At 37.5% G+C, this 16,779-nt stretch overlaps 1 protein-coding gene across 1 annotated transcript in view; it reads left to right on the forward strand.

The window, feature by feature from the left end:
- The first annotated feature begins 264 nt into the window (after positions 1–264).
- LOC150101725 (proline dehydrogenase 1, mitochondrial-like) overlaps positions 265–16,779 on the forward strand; it is a 234,074-nt gene continuing 217,559 nt past the window's right edge. Inside the window, exon 1 of the mRNA XM_090399897.1 lies at positions 265–603. Within this exon, the coding sequence (XP_090256023.1) occupies positions 265–603 (339 nt within the window). The remainder of the gene's footprint in view (positions 604–16,779) is intronic.

Genomic DNA, 16,779 nt, shown 5'->3' on the forward strand with positions numbered 1-16,779 from the left:
TAGTCCAGCGTTGTGGCATTTATATTTCATCGCACTACTGATTCGAAACTTTTATTTTCTTTATTATTCGAACATATTTGTTATTTTTGTGTGTAGAGCTCAATATTTTGACAACATGCATGAAAATGCTGACTGCTCATTTCACGGAAGACCAAGTTGTTTATAAAGAGAAAGCAACACGCCACTCCTAGTGAGGATATGTGTCACGTGTTTTCTTAATATATACTTGTGATCCTATCGCTACGCTATCTATTGCATTTACAAATGGCTACAGGGAAGTCTAGTAGCTTTGTATATTTATTATCTAAGCAGTTTAAGTACAGATCTGTGTATCCATATGTTTATAGTGCTTCACTCACGAATGGTCTAGTAGATCTGCATTCTACTTCGAGATGGAAATCATCATCAACAACTATTATATCTCAAGAAGCTGCTGTGGATACTACGCGCGATAAAAAGGAACCTCCACAACGTGATCCGCTGGATCTGACTTTTGAAAATACGAAAGATGCGTACAAGAGTAAAACCACGTGGGAGCTCCTAAGAGCCTTTTTTGTTTTGAAACTTACCTCCTATGATTTTCTTGTAGAAAATAATCAAGAGGTATGTAAGAAATACGATAACTTTGTATACTGTACATGTACCATGTAGGAAAATATTGAAAAACACTATTTATTAAAACATTTTTAGCGCAGTAGAGTTCTTTCAGTATGCAGTATTGCAGAGTTCGTTGATGATGAAGTATCTTGATAGATCCTGCCTATTTCGGTGTTTCATCATGTTTTTTTTCTCCCCCCCCCCCATAAAACTGGTATGTGTGTGTGTCGTAAGCGAGACCTTGTCGACAGAAGATGATATATAGTTACAAGATAGAATGTAAGGTGTATTGTATTTTCAGGGAGGATGTTGAAAGACTGGACTAGGATGATGGGTATGCTAATAACAGCTGAAGAATTTCAATCAATAAAAAAAAATGGAAGTTTCATATTAAATCTGATGGAGATGGTTAATTTGAAGGTATCTGGTGTGAGACAGAGGCCAACAGAACAAAATATATGGGTCTGGTTACTTTGAAAAGTACCCATAACCACAGTGGCCACTGTTCTGATTAGGCAAAGTGAGTATTCAGTCTGAGAGCTAGCTAAACATGGATAATTCAGTAATGAAATTGTTTATGTGGAATTACAAAGCAATGAGAAGCTGCAAGAAAAGAATGTCAACAGTGTATGTGAAATGGCCAGAGATTGTTTGAGGAAGGCAGTATTAGACTGCATTCTCAGTGTTAGCAAGATAAATTAAACAGAGGTTAAATGGCTCATCCATTTAACCATATAAAGTAGGAGCTGCAAAAAATGAAAATAAAACAAAATAATAAAAAATACTGTGGAGGGAATATAAAGGGAGAGTTAATTAGTATGCTCAGAGCAATGCAAAGTGTAGTCAAGAAGGATGACTGGTATGGTGAAGGAGGGCTAAACCAGAAAAGAAAGCTTATCAGAGAAGTTTGGCTAAGCAGGATAAAGGAAATCCTAAACAGTTTTTATTATTATTATTATTTGACACCTCCAGGGAGTCCATAGACTCATCGAGGGAGGGGAACCTACTCTACAGCTCTCCACCACTCAATCCACCAACGCCTTCTACCGCCGACCATTATGTATGTAGCAGGTAAGAGGACAAATTATTATGGAAGGATAATTCCAATCAGAGCTAATGGACAGAACATGACAGAAACAAAAGAAATAGGTTTGGTAAATAAGTAAGTAAAAGTGATCACTTTGCAAGAGTGTTTCATCCAGGTGGAGATTTTGAACTTATGGCATAGAGCCTCCATAGCTCAGTTGGTATAGATAAAGCATTTTGGTCGGAAAAACCTGGGTTTCAATTCCCATCCATGACATGAGGAACCTTTACCTGGTCTCTTTCGATGAAAGGTGAGTTAGCCAGTCTCATATGGAGGTAGGTGGGGGGGGGGTTCACTCAGAAACTAGGGTTTTTTTGTCCCCCAGAAACAGGCAAACCGGCCCCTCCCCCATGAACACACAAGGATTACAGTCAAGAATACTTAAGATGGTCCCTTCAATCATAGGTCTGATTCATCAGCTATGCCAGTCCCCAGACTGGATAAAAACTAAGGGGGACTGAGATGGTGCTGTACCTCCCCGTAAAAGGAGCTCACAGCCGTTGAATCATCATATGGAATAAATAAAAAGAGACTGGCCTGAGAATTGAGGTAGATAAACTAGAGATGATGTATTCACATTAATATCAAAAATATGAATTTGAATACAGCAGTGGGAATTTGGATGGCATGTTAACCTACGTGCTACAAGAATGTGAAAAAGCAGATGGTATCGCCTCTGATGAAGTTGTTTAATCCAAGTCTCAGCTCTGGCAAGGTTTCAAGAGAGTAGAAAGAGAGATAAGGTAATTCCATAGGTGTCTCTAAGACAGAAGTAGCAAATTACAGACCAATTAGTATCATAGGAGTGGTCTTTAAAGTATTGGAAAATTTGGTAACAGAACTCAGGAATGGGTGAATAGGAATATGATACTCTATGGTGGGCAGCATAGCTTTGTGAAAGTAGGTCCTGCCTTAGTTATTGGGCTCACATTTTATAATCAAGTGCTGGATAAGGAAAATGGTTACACCACAATATTACTAGACTTTGCAAAAGGTATTTGACAGAACACTGCCTAGAAAACTATTACATAATTTGGAGGAAATGGATAGGAGGTGACACAGTTACCAGAGAGTAGTATATAGCGGAATGGAGTCTAGAAGAATCGAAGCAACTGGTGAGTGCTTCAAGGTTCTGTGCTAGGGCTACTGTTCACTTTGTATATTAATGGTATAAGGAGGGGATATTTAATTGTTTGCTGATGATAAAGGTGATGTAGATATTCTGAAGGATGATTTAAATAGATTGGTAGTGTGGGCGAAGGATAATGGTTATCAACTTAATGTTGCAAAATGTATGGTTATGAATGGGATGAAGGGATTACATGCTGTGTGTATTACAGATATTATTGGACTGCAGGCAATTGACGAGGCTGAGACCGGGGTAGTGGTAAACAGTCAGTTCAAGTTCAGAGGGCATATTGCAAAATACCTCAAAGGATTAATTGGGTGTTGAAGAATGCTTTGGCAAGTAGAGATAAGGAGGTTATTATCCCTCTTTATAAGGTATGATTTGGCTGCATCTTGACTGTTGTGCACAGATTTGATCACCTGGATTTCTTGGGATCAGGAGATGGAGAGGATCCAGAGACAAGTGACCAAGCTAGTGACAGGCCTATTTCAACCTGTTAGGATAGATTTGAAAGTACATGGGTTGCAATGTATAGTTGATAGGAGGAAGAGAGGTACATGATAGAAAATTATAAGTTACTAAAAGGGTTCTGTAGGATGATACAAAAGAACGTTTTCAATATATGACAAGTAGAGAACTAGGAGTCATCCTTGGGTAATTGTGCAAGGGCTAAATATTTGACTGAAATGGATTGCCAGAGGGTTGTGAGTGCCTTGACAGTAAGTGAGTTGAAGAAGAGGTATCATAGGGTCTGTGTGAATAATGATTAGTGTAGGTCTCCTGCGATGAGTCTTCTGACTCTATGGAGATACCCATATAATAATATGATAAATTATAACATGAATACTTCATGGTGCTAAAAACAAATACCTCCATAAATGTTTTACTTTTATGTTTTTAAGTCTTAGCAGGTTAGGTGAACACATGTTGAAATTACAGCACTAACATTTTGCATAATACATTAACTAATACTAGCATAGAGTATATTAGAAATTTCCATTAATATTAATTTTCTAGTATATAAATCCTTATAACACTATAGAGATTTAAATATGTCAATTTTAGTGCTGTAATTTTAAGAAGACTAGAGGAAATTTTATTATAAATCAGGTGAGATTCTTAATAATAAATAGACTGACTCTTTAATAGCACTTTATTCAATCAGATATTTTGATCTGAATTTAACAGATCATCTGTGAAATTATGATTCAACAAGGTAGAACAGCAGTGGCTTTTCAAATGACATGAGCTGTGCACTAATGTAATGCAGTACATTAGATAGTGAGATGTAATTTAAAAAAAAAATATTGCTTACAACTAATAATAACAAGACTCAAATTTTAGGTCAAGAAAGATGGTCATTATGGTTCAAGTTTGGATGACGTAGCAGGTGGTTCAGCACTCTTTGAAAACGTTGGAATCTGAAGAAACAAGAGAGGTTTTTAGACCAGAAGAATCTGCGGTCAATGGTGCTCAATGCTGTGCTAAACTACACTTATCAAGCTTATTATAGATGACATTAGATTGGTGTTCTGTACTGTATTACACTAGCATGCAGCTCATATAATTTGAAATCCATAGTTGCTGAATCACCTTGTTAAATTGTAATTTCACTGAAGATGAACTGTTACATTCACATTGAAATATCTGATTTGATAAAGTTTATTAACTTCTTATGTCATTGTATTTCACCAGTTGTTTTAAATATGAGATGTTATGTTCAGGCAACAGTGATCAGGGAAAAGTATATTATACTTGACAAGAAATTATATTTTTGTTTTAGCCCCTTTACCTAAGCATAAGTAAAGAAAGTTTGTGAAGTATCTTCCCAACTAGTCTACTTGTATGTAGAGGCTGTTAATTTCATATAAATTGCCTCAATATCCCATGTTTTTACATTATGGGAAGACCCACTACCCAGACCAGTTTTGGTCTTTCCTGTAATGTTTTTGGGAACTAGACTAGAAAGATACCAAAGCAGAAGTTTTCAATGCAGAAGTTATATGTTTTCTATATATGTATGTATATTTTTTTCTATATATTTTCTGAATCGATTTAACTCAATAAAAGCTGAAACTGATCTGAGAAGTGGCCCTTCTCATAATGTTTTCATATTATAGGATACTGAGAGAACTGATGTGAAGCAGGCAGCCTCTATATACCAGTAGTTGTGAAGATACTTCACACATCACTGTTGATTTTGCTTATAAACCTATGTGAAGTTCAATAGACTGTATACAAACATGAAAACATTTTATGTACAAACTTTATTTGCTTATATTTAGGTAAAAGATTAAAACAAAAAATATAATTTCTTGTCAGGTATAATATACTTTGTAACTCCTCAGTAAAACTTTCTATGATCATCAGGGATACAGCATCTCAGACTAATAATGAAAACGAACTTCGTGATTGGCTGGCAATTTGAAATAGTGCTAATTGATACAATTAAAAATGAAGAAATGGTCAATGAAACTTATTTGTGCCTATGGTCCTACAGAAGGGTCTAAGAATGAAGTACATGTAAGAATTTTTCGAGTCATCAGTTTAAAGCTCCAACAAAGACCAATTTTGTTGGTCCTTGTTGGAGCTTTAAACAGCAAATTAATGAATATCATACAGAAATGAAAATCTCTATAAAAAAAATATTAATAGACTATATTTCTATTCAGGACAAGAACTAGTCATCACTAACACCATGTTCCAGTATAAAGATCTGCATAATTCATATGGAGAGAAGGCACAAGAAATAAGAAAAGCCTCATTGGCTATGTTATTGTTAATAGCAGTATTGGTACAAGTATAGGACAGCTACTCCAGTAACAAAAAAGAAAAATCAACAAAACCACATAATATATACAATAGATTCTGTTTAATTGGGAGAAGTCGGGACTAGAACATTTTGGCCCAATTAAACAGCTATTCCAATTATGTGAAGTTTCATGTTAATAGTTAAAAAGATATAAAAAGCCAAACTAACATTTCACTGAACAACAAATCATTTATGCAAATTAATTACAAATAGAGAAATATATATATATTTAAATTTTCCTCACTGTCAGTAGCAACGGAGATCTATTGTCTTTCAATATAATCCTATTAAAACAAAATACAAAACCCATTAGAAAATACTTGATATTTAAATATTTAATTTCTATAACTTGAATTTTAATATCATGCCTACATTTCTATAGAGACAACCAACCATCTGTTGCTTTAAAATCATCATGATCCAGCTTCTTAGCTAGCTTCTCTGACTTCTTTGGAATTGGACCACTGATGTACAAACACTCATTCAGGGCATTCACAATGTCAGGATCCTTACCTTCATGCTTCCATTTTTGGAATGCTCCCTCTTTTCCATGGTGTGACCATTCTTCTTCAAGTTTATCTTGCTGCTGTATCAAGCATGCAGTTGTGGATTTTGGTGCTCCATTTATCTCTTGCCAGACGATGATGACTGGTGTTGGGCAAATGGGCCTTTAATTGTATAGTAAGGCAATTTTTGTGGCTAGTGACAAATCTTTACTTGCCATCTTGGTAAAGGTGCAAAATTTTACAACATTAAAATTAAAAACAAAATTATCCAAAAACAGAGCATTGAAAAATCTCTACACTTTTCTGATTAGGCGTTGGCTTAGCATAAAAGATAACACAAGTGCACTCAACTAATGCTAGTTAGAAACAGTCCACCTAAAACATGTGGGTAGAACAAAGCTGATGAATCACTTATAAGCTGTGGTTTGGTACATTATGACCTTTGTACTGCTTGTACCAATAAGCCTTAAACCAACTAATCATTTACAAGGGATTACATCAGAGGGATAATCTTTAGTGCTGCACTCCTGTCCCAAATAAAGGGTTTGTTGTCCCAAATAAATGGCTGCTTCAATTAGCTGGATTCTGTTGTGGGTGGGTGGGTGTATACAGCACATAGATATGTCATGTACAGTGGTACCTCGACTTATGAACTTAATTTGTTCTTGACCGCGGTTCGTATCTCGAAACCCAATTTTCCATTATATCTTATGGGAAATCAATTAATCTGTTCCCAGATTCAGAAATTAAAAAAAAAAAAAAAAACTATTCTCAACTAAATGAAGAAAATGCAAAGAAATGGAGGAGTGAGAAGGAGCGTTTTTATACTACAAATATGCATTTTGTATACCATATTAATTTTTATTTATGAAATCTTTGGTTTTACATGATTAATATGAAAATCATCTTCCATTAAATACATACATACATCTTCAAGGCCCACCTTTCCTAATTGGGTTGTGGGGGTAACAGTTGCAAGAGGAACTTCCAATGGTCACGATCCTCTGCCACCAAGCTCAGGTGTTCTGGTGGGATTCCTAAACGTGTCCACCCAAGGTTTTGGATATAATCTATCCAGCGAGTCCTTGACCTTCCACCCTCTAGCTTGGCAAAGAGGGCCTGTTGAGGGAGCCTCTCTTGTGGCATTCTGACCAGGTGCCCATACCAACGTAACTGTGATCTCTCAACACGGAGAAGCAGCGGTTGAGTATTGAGGGTTTCCCGAATTGCAGAGCTTCTGACTCTGTCAAGTCTTGTTAGCCCCGCAACCCCTCAAAGGAACCTCATTTCAGCCGCTTGGATTCGTGTCCGCATTCTTTCGGTCATTACCCAACTCATGAAGATAGGTGAGGATGGGGACATAGACTGTATTGAAGACAGCCCGCTTTGCTTATGGCTTAACTCCTGCTTCAATACTACCGAATGGCCAAGCTCCCCCAATATTGAGCTTGCTAAGCCAATTCGAGTGTCTAGCTCTATGTCCCATTTTCCATCATTCATGAATATGGACCCAAGGTATTTAAACTTCTTCACCTGCCTCATTGGGACTCCACTTACATGTAGAGTGCACTGGGATGGTTGTCTTGAGACCACAAATGTTTTAGTTTTGGCCACACTGATCTTCATTCCGGCGTCTGCACAAACAGCTACAAACCTATCCAGGGTCCGCTGGAAGTCATCTGTGGAAGAGCTAAGCAGAACTAGGTCATCTGCAAAAAGCAGATGTCCAATGCTACATCTTCAAGTTCTGACACACTCACTGCCTCGGCTGCGCCTATCAATCCAGTCCATAAATATTATGAAAAGGAGGAGTGACAGAACACACCCTTGGTGGAGGCCAACTGAGACTGTGAAAGGTTCAGATTTTGTGCTGTTTACCCTGACACAAAACTCTGGGCATTCATACAGGGACTTGATGGCAGCTAATAGTTGGCCATCCACTCCATACTTCTGTACTACTTGCCAAAGCTTATCCCGAGGAACCCGGTCATATGCCTTCTCCAAGTCCACAAAACATGTGTAGACATTCTTGGCATATTCCCAAGATTTCTCAAAGACTTGCCTTAAAGTGCAGATTTGGTCAGTTGTGCTTCTACCAGGACAAAAGCCACATTGTTCTTCCTGGAACTTTGACTCAACTATGCTCCTGCATCGTCTTTCCAAGCACTTAGCATACACTTTCCCAGGCAGGCTGAGCAAAGAGATGCCACGATAGTTATTGCAATCCTTCTGGTCTCCCTTCTTAAAGACTGGTATTATTATGCCTGTCTGCCATTGCTTTGGTGCTCGCCCAGATATCCAAGCAGCGTGACACACTCGAGTCAGCCAGAGAACACCGTCTCGATTTAAGGCTTTTAGCATTTCGGGCCGAATTTCATCATCGCCAGCAGCCTTGCCTGATTTTATTGCTAAATGGACCTCTTCTGCTGTGAGACTAGTCACTGCCCCAATCTGCACCTCTTGGATGTCCACAACTGCTGGGCCATCCAGGTTAAGAAGGCTCTATTTCCTCCATCTGCAGAGGATATCCTTCTCGGTTGTTAAAAATGCACCATCAGAGGCCTTAATTGTCCTTGCTGTGCACGATTTCCTCCCTCGAAGGTTCAGGATGGTCTGCCAGAATACTTTGTTTGCATTTGCATAGGATGAGTCTAATCTTTCTCCAAAGGATTCCCAAGCCTTCTGCTTTGCTGTCTTTACTGCCTTAGCAGCAGCTTTTCGTGCCTCAGCATACCACAAACACATCTCAGGTGATCTGACCCTAAGCCATGTTAGGTAGGACTCCTTTTTTGCCCAGACAGTTTTTTGGACTTCTTGGTTCCACCAAGGTGTCCTTTTCTCACTGCCCATTGCCACACTGAGCCGCTTTCTGCCACAGCATGAGAGTGCAGAAGCAGTGACAGCTGTTCTGAACAGCTTCCACTCCTCCTCAACATCTGCAGTATGCTTGGGAATCTCTTTGAACCTGGAGGAAATGTCATCTGCAAAATTCTTCATCACAGCCTCATTTTCCAATGTCTCCCATTTCACGCAGTATAGCTGCTTAGGCCTACCAGCGTTGATGGTAGCATCTGGTTTCTGAAGCCGTAGAGTGCACACAACAAGGTGCTGAGACTATAAAGAAGTCAATCAGAGACCGTTGTTCTAGTGTATCCCTGTACCAGGTATACTTATGGACTTCTCGGTACTGGAAGAAGGTATTCATTATGGACAAGCTATTAGTACAGCAGAAGTCCAATAATTTCAACCCATTCGCATTAAGGTCAGGGGTGCCGTTCCTCCCAACCACACCCCTCCATGTCTGGTCATCTGTTCCAAGACGTGCATTGAAGTCACCCATTAGCAGGACTGATTCAATGTCTGCCACCCTGTCAAAAGCAGCATCCACTTCCTCTAGGAAGGCAAAGTATTATGACTCCAGATTAGGTGCATAGGCTTGCACCACAGCCAAATCATGGTTTTTCATCTGAAGCCTTAACGCACATACCCGTCCCCCCAATGGGATCCACTCAGCAACACAGTCTGACAGCTGGTGGCTTGTAGGTATCCCCACACCCGCCTGAGCAGACATTGTCGGGCTCACACCAGAGTAGTAGAGCTTCAACCTCTTATCCAGGTCGACAGTTCCAGAGCCTCTCCTCTTGGTCGAAGAAAGCCCAACCAAGTCTAGCCGGTAGCGCTTAGCTTCCTCGATCAGTTCCAACTCCTTCTCTGTCAGAGAGAAGATGTTCCAGTTGCCTAAAGCCATAGTCTGCTATTGTCATTTCCTTCCTTTTGCAGAACCATTTCTTTGCACTGCCCCTAAACACCTCCCCAAGTGGGTAGCGGGTCCATTGATGGAGTTTCCTCTAGCAGAGTGCTGAGGACTGGTGTCTAAGAGAGACTGTAACATATTTTTTGAACGGGTCCCTCTGCCTAAAACCCAAATGCATCCCTTGGTAACCCGCGCGACGGATGATGCGGTATGAACATTTTTTGATGGCCTGATCATGTTACAGTGTTTGATAATGTCCTGTTAGCACAAGACGAAATGACACAGCAAAATAGGAACGATTCCCCTTGAATACTCTAATAGCATTCGGGGGAAGGAGCAGGAAGAGAAGAAAGAAAGAAGCAAGGGAGGAAGAGAATCAATTACAAGAAAATCAATTTTCTTGTGGCTGGTTTCGTCCTCTGAAGACATTTGCTTTTCCTCCTCATCCCTTTCTTTTTCCTGCTCTCTTCTTAACTCCTGTAGCTCTTCAGTGGTCAGCTCAGCGTTATGCTCCTCTACATCTGCTTCATCAGATTTTTCAGAGTGGTAAACCAACAGAGGTTTTTATCTTCAGGTCACCACTGGCATTTGCACAAAAAAAGCAAAGTTTGTCTGCCTTTCATTGGCTTGTGTCTTGACAATGCCATTTCCTCCTTAGTGATGAATGTTCTCTTAAGCATTTTCTTCCAGAAAAGCCCAGTTTCATCACAGTTGAAAACTTGTTCTGATCTGTAACCTTCTGACTCCATCAGTTTCTGAAATTCCTTTGCGAAAACCTTTCAGTGGCTTCTTTGTCAGCACTAGCACATTCTCCATGTCTAACAACACTATGGATACCGATTCTATTCTTGAATTTCTCAAACCATCCTTTGCTAGCTTTAAACCCTTCGCCGATGTCTTTGCTACTGCTAGTGGATGACAAGTTCTGTGAAAGATCTTTGTAAATAGTTTGAAAAGAGATCATATTTTGAGATACACTATCTCCTTTCAGTTGCATGTTATTAATTCAGATGAGAAGTAAAGTTTCCATTTCTTCCATAACTTTATTTCTTCGAGATGACACGATAGATACTCCTTTGACTACATCCAGTTCCTTATAAAAATCTGCTTTCTTGACAATTGTATCTATGGTGGATTTGGACAAGTCATACTGCTTGCACAGATCACCTTGCCTGACTCCTTTCTCATATTTTCCCACAAAATCTCTTTCTTAATTTCTATTGTGATTTTCTTCTTTCTTAGTTTTTCTTTGGCTCCCATGTTGAAAATAATACGCTGATCAGTGAATAATCTGAATAATCTACCAGCTTATCTGGTAGATTAATCAGAAAATAAACATGAAGTTACAATAAAACATGTCACTTATAAAAAGAAATACATACAGTACGCATAATAAATATAAAACCTAAAAAAATCTTCACGAAGTGTATTGTTTGTTTACACAAATACTGAAATAGATACACAAAAAAGCAAATACATGCAGCGTTCGTTGTATTTCAGATAAATATAACATAGTAACAACAATCGTTACACTAGAGATGGTTCAGCGTGCGCTCAGCTAAACGTGTATAAAAAGTTAAATACACTAGAGATGGTTCAGCGTGCGCTCAGCTAAACGTGTATAAAAAGTTAAAAAAAAGTATAAGGTAAAACAGGCTTTAGTTCATTGGAAAAGAAAAGCATCACGGTTCGTATCTAGAGGTCAAAATGGGATAAAATTTTGACCTCTAGATACAATATTGAAAAAAGTTCGTATCTCGAAAAGTTCATATGTCGAGCGGTTCGTAAGTCAAAGTACCACTGTAATTGATGTCACTGGAAGTTTGTGCCAATCATGTAATGCTGCAGGAAAGAGATAAGGAAAAACAAATAAGAAAACATGTTGTTTATTTTTTTAACGGTTGAAGAAAATAAGAAAACAACACCAAACTAAAGAAGACAAACTTAAATGATATAACAATAATAAAAAAAATACTATAAAATAAAACATCATGAGCACAAACAATATCACCCGTAAATCCACACCCATTTATAAAATTAAGGCAACTAATGCAGCAAACATTTCAAAATATTTGTTTTTTGCTATGGCAGGTAAAATGTTAAGACAATCGGAGTGTAAACATAACACAAATAAACCTGAAAGTGAAGAAACACCAGCAATAACATTGACGTTAAGGGGAATTTCAATATAAAGATTAACAGAAAGAAGACAAAAATGAACACTGAAAAATGAAGAAACACCAGTGCCGCCCACATCAGCAGTGCTGACAAAACAAAAGAATTTACAGGCTGTATTATAAAAATCTTGAATTATGCAGATATCAAAAAGGATAAAGATAAGGTTTTCAGACTCTTATTTGCAATGTTATTTATTATAGGAGTACAACATAAAAGTAAAATTACAAACATAAATTTTATAATGGATATAAAATACTAGACATCAAAATACCCAAAACATACGATATTTACTAACTCGCCCTCACATATATCTTGCACCCCTGATTTTACTTTACGAAAAAAAAAATTAAAAAGTTTCACATATACCTCACACATGAAGAAAGTTTAAAACTTTAAGAAATAGATAGTGAATGTTGCTATGCAGTTGCAGATATTTAAATTTGTTGAAGAGAATCATCATTTCAATTCATTTCAGCATCTGCATTGGAATTTATATCCTTCCTTATAAGTTTTATCATCTGTGGTAGTTTTGTGAGTTTTTCATCTGTGGTATTCCTTTGTTTTAAAGTACACTCCACATGTATGCAAGTCTTCATAGCTGCACTATCTTTACCAGCCTACCATTGCTGTCCATTTCACACTCTGCTCTCACTTCTCATAGTCATTCCCAAAGGATTGTTCATAATGTATCTCAAATCTTGTAAATTACTTGTCGCTAAAGATTGAAATATATCGCTTGATAAAGGTGAGCGGCCTATCGCGTAAATAACATTGATAATTAAACTTTAAATGAATTCATTTTATAAATAATGTGAGCAGTTATAAATTATAATGATACTGAGGATTTAATTATAAATGTCAATTTAGCTTTTTTCCTGAAAAACTTTAGTTTCGAAAATCCCTGCATATATCTCGCACTACGATTTTTTAACTTTGATTTTGGGAAAAAAAGTGTGATTATATTCAAGTAAATATGGTATATGATATCTCTCTCTATCTCGGATCTCCTCATTCCTGAGGACTCGTGACCTTCCTGATGATACTTCGCCATTTCTTCCTCTCCTGTGCCTTTCTTATTGCTTGTTCTAGTTTAAGTTCAGTGATTCTCGATATTTGGTCAATCCACCTGTTGGGGGGGGGGGGTTTCCTCTTTTTCTTTTCCCACACGGTTTACCTTGGATGATTACTTTTTCTAGGCAGTTGCCTTCCCTTCTACATATGTGTCCAAAATATTTCAGTATTCTCTTTTCAATTATGTTTATCAGTCTTGTGTGGATATTCAGTTCTTCTAGAATACTTTTGCTTGTTCTCTTTTCTGTCCAAGACATCAAAATACCCAAAACGTACCATACGAACGCCCCCAATTCTTCTTCTTCTTCTGTCATCTTTTGTCATAGTCCAAGACTCAGAAGCACAGAGAAAGTTTTTTCAATCTAAGGTTTCTACAAGCTTAATTTTTGTCTTTTTGGAGATGTGCCTCTCTTTTCAGATCTTGATATATATAAAATGAAAACAAACACTATTATCAAGAACTACCAACACCACCAAACATCTCTGGCCTGTGCTCCTCCTGAACTTTTAAAGAGATGTAAGATTAGTGATGATAGAGGAATGGCTGGCTGGCGGGACAGGGTATGGAGGAATCATATCTGAGAAGTGGGGTCAGTAATACTTGTTATAGAACCAGAAAGAGTAAGCATGTATATTTATGAATGCAAGAATATTTGAAATAAGGTAAATGAAATTGTAGCATTGATAGAATACATTTGCCCCAAAATTTTTGTAATAAGTGAGATGTGGTTATGAGGATGACATTCTGACAGAAACAGAGATGGAAAGATATGTTTTTCATAAAGATGGACAGTACAGAAAGGGAGAAGGAATGTTGTTGATAGTAGTAGAGGAGTTTTGACCATGAAAGATGGGATGCAAGGAGCAAATACCAGCAATATTTTTGAAGCATTATGGTGCGAGGTGGATAGGATGAATATTTAGGTGAGGGTTGCTATAGACCAGGTATTGTGGAGGGTAGCAAGAAGGAAATGTGTAGGCAAATTGGTCTGAGTAATAAGAAAAGGGTGATCATTATGGGTGATTTTAATTATGGTAATATAGATTGGGATTAAAAGGCAGTATCTGGGGACAAAGAGAATTAATTTGTTTTGTTTTTAAGGGACAGTTATTTTAGGCAGTAGGTGACACTGTACATAAGGATCTTGGATTTGATTATCACATTGTCAGTGAGTTGTGAAATCTTCCTAAAGTTGGAGAAAGTTAAGTACAAGAGTATGCCAACATAATTATAGTGTCACTGTGGTTAATCTAAAAATCTCCCCCTCCCCCCCAAAAAAACTACCATATCCACTTCACCAACATTTGTGGCATGAATAATAACTTACGAAGGTGGTCTGAAAAGTTCTCGGACTAATAATGAAAAAACGAATTTATAATTCGTTATGGCTCTGATGTAGATGATTGAATATAGCAGTTCAGTGTTAGTGGTGGAGACAGAAAGTTGTACAATAGGTGTCCTCCCGTGATGAGTCTTCGGACTCCTTGGAGGTGTCACGAATAATAATAATAATAATTTCAAATTATTTTTATTTTTCAACATAATCCCCCCCCCCTTAAGACTAATACATTTATTCCAGTGATGCTCCAGTGCCATTATCCCGTCCCTGTAGTGGTTATCATTAAGATCTGCAAAATACCCCTCTACAGCTGCAATCACTTCTTGATTCTAAGAAAAATGCTGATCAGCAAGTAAGAGTTTTAGTTTTGGGAAGCGATAGAAGTCAGAGGGAGCCAAATCTCGGGGAATAGTGTGGATGTTCCAACAATTCATAGTGCAGTTCCCTTAATTTTCTCAAAAAAGGGAAAATTAATCAGGTGCATTGTCCTGATGAAAGATGATTTTTTTTTTCTTCTGAAACCGGGTCCTTTCTCATGAATTTTTTCGTCTAGTCTGATTAAAAGATTGGAATAATATTTCCCGGTTATTGTTTTACCCTTTTCAAGATAATAAATAAACAAAATGCCGATGCCATGACCTTTCCTACTGATGGAACCTATCTTTGGCGCTGAACAACCAGCTTCTGTCCACTGTTTTGACTGCTGTTTGGATTCTGGTGTGTAATGGTAAATTCAAGTCTCATCCATAGTAATAAATCGATGCACAGAATCAGTTTTATTCTTGTTAAAATGCTCCAAACACTGTTCAGAGATTTTCATTCGAGTGCATTTTTGATCTGCTGTGAGCAAGCCATCTTGCACAAAGCTTTTTCATTTGCAATTCTTCATGCAAAATATATCCTCCATGTTCTTTTGAAAAGCCTATAGTCACAGCAATTTCACGCACTTTGACTTGCTGGTCATCGAATATCGTGCACTTGATTAATTATTTCTGGTGTTGTTACACTTCTTGGACGTCCTTCACGTGGATCATCTTCAAGGCTGGTACAGCCACATTTAAACTCAGCAGCCCATTTCTTAAATGTCGAAAATGAAGGAGATATACTTTTATAAACTTTTATGAACTTTGAATGGATTTCTTTTGGCGTTAAACCTTCTTTTACAAAGAATTTTATAACCGCACGAAACTCAGTTTTATCCATTTCGAGGGATACAGACAACACTTTTACTTCGGACAGCTAAATAAAACAAACTATTTGATAGGATGACTTGCAATTTCACATGGATGCACCAACTTAGAAAAAAAAAATCTTGCTGATAGTGTTGCAATCTATGTTCTCTAGACACGTGTTGCAATGTATGGTTGAGGCTGAGAACGTTTTCAAACTGCCCTCATAAATTATGTGCATTGTCACCTTATGTTCTCTTGTTGACTGAACTCCAAATTTCCATTACATTAACCACAGCCCATCTTAACTATCTGAATTATACCTTGTATGATTCCTTCCACCACAAGGAAGGGACTTGTGCCTTTATGTAATCTGATATTCTTTGTCAAAGGATGCCTAATCTAGAATCTTACCTTCTGGATTATTTTTCCAAATGCTGCATAAGTGATTCTTACTTGTTTTCAGATTAAAATTGTTTTTCAGACTGTTCAATCTCACTGTATATATTTATGTGCATGAAGATAATTGGTAGTAGTACAATGTTTAAAACTTCATAAAATGATCTGGAAATCCGATGGAAATGCCTTTAATCAAATGGAGCAAGATTTTTGTTCCCTTTAATGGATGTCTGACCCCACACATATCTGAAAACCTATCCTGATATAGTATGCCACAGATACCAGACCCTTTGACACTTCTGCACATGTCAAAAGAAGGAGAATCCATTCTGATAATAGGGTAATCAATTCATATTGTGGGATGAGTGTTTATTATTACACGTCAGAAAATTAACTTCTCTTTTACGATCATTGTAATTTTTAAAGTGGTAACTATTTTGCTTGTATAACAGTTGGAAAATTTTACGTATAAAGCAAGTGATTTTGTGTGTTCATGACCAATTTGTACATTGCCTTATTTCTTTCTTCCCTTCAACATGAATTGACTCCTCTTGGCAATCTGCCAACGACAGCTCTCGCTTCTGTGGTAGGACTATAGCTATCAAATAATATTGAAGGTCAGTTAGAGAATCTCATGTACAAGGAAGATGATTATGGATCTTATGGCAGAAAATTTAAGTGAAAGACTAAAGCAAGTAGAAGTTATAGCCAAATACATTCAAAGAAATAATGAGTGC

This window comes from Typopeltis vanoorti, chromosome 11, assembly GCF_054136105.1.
Source record: "Typopeltis vanoorti isolate ZY-2024b chromosome 11, IOZ_Tvanoo_1.0, whole genome shotgun sequence".
Lineage (NCBI taxonomy): Eukaryota > Metazoa > Arthropoda > Arachnida > Uropygi > Thelyphonidae > Typopeltis > Typopeltis vanoorti.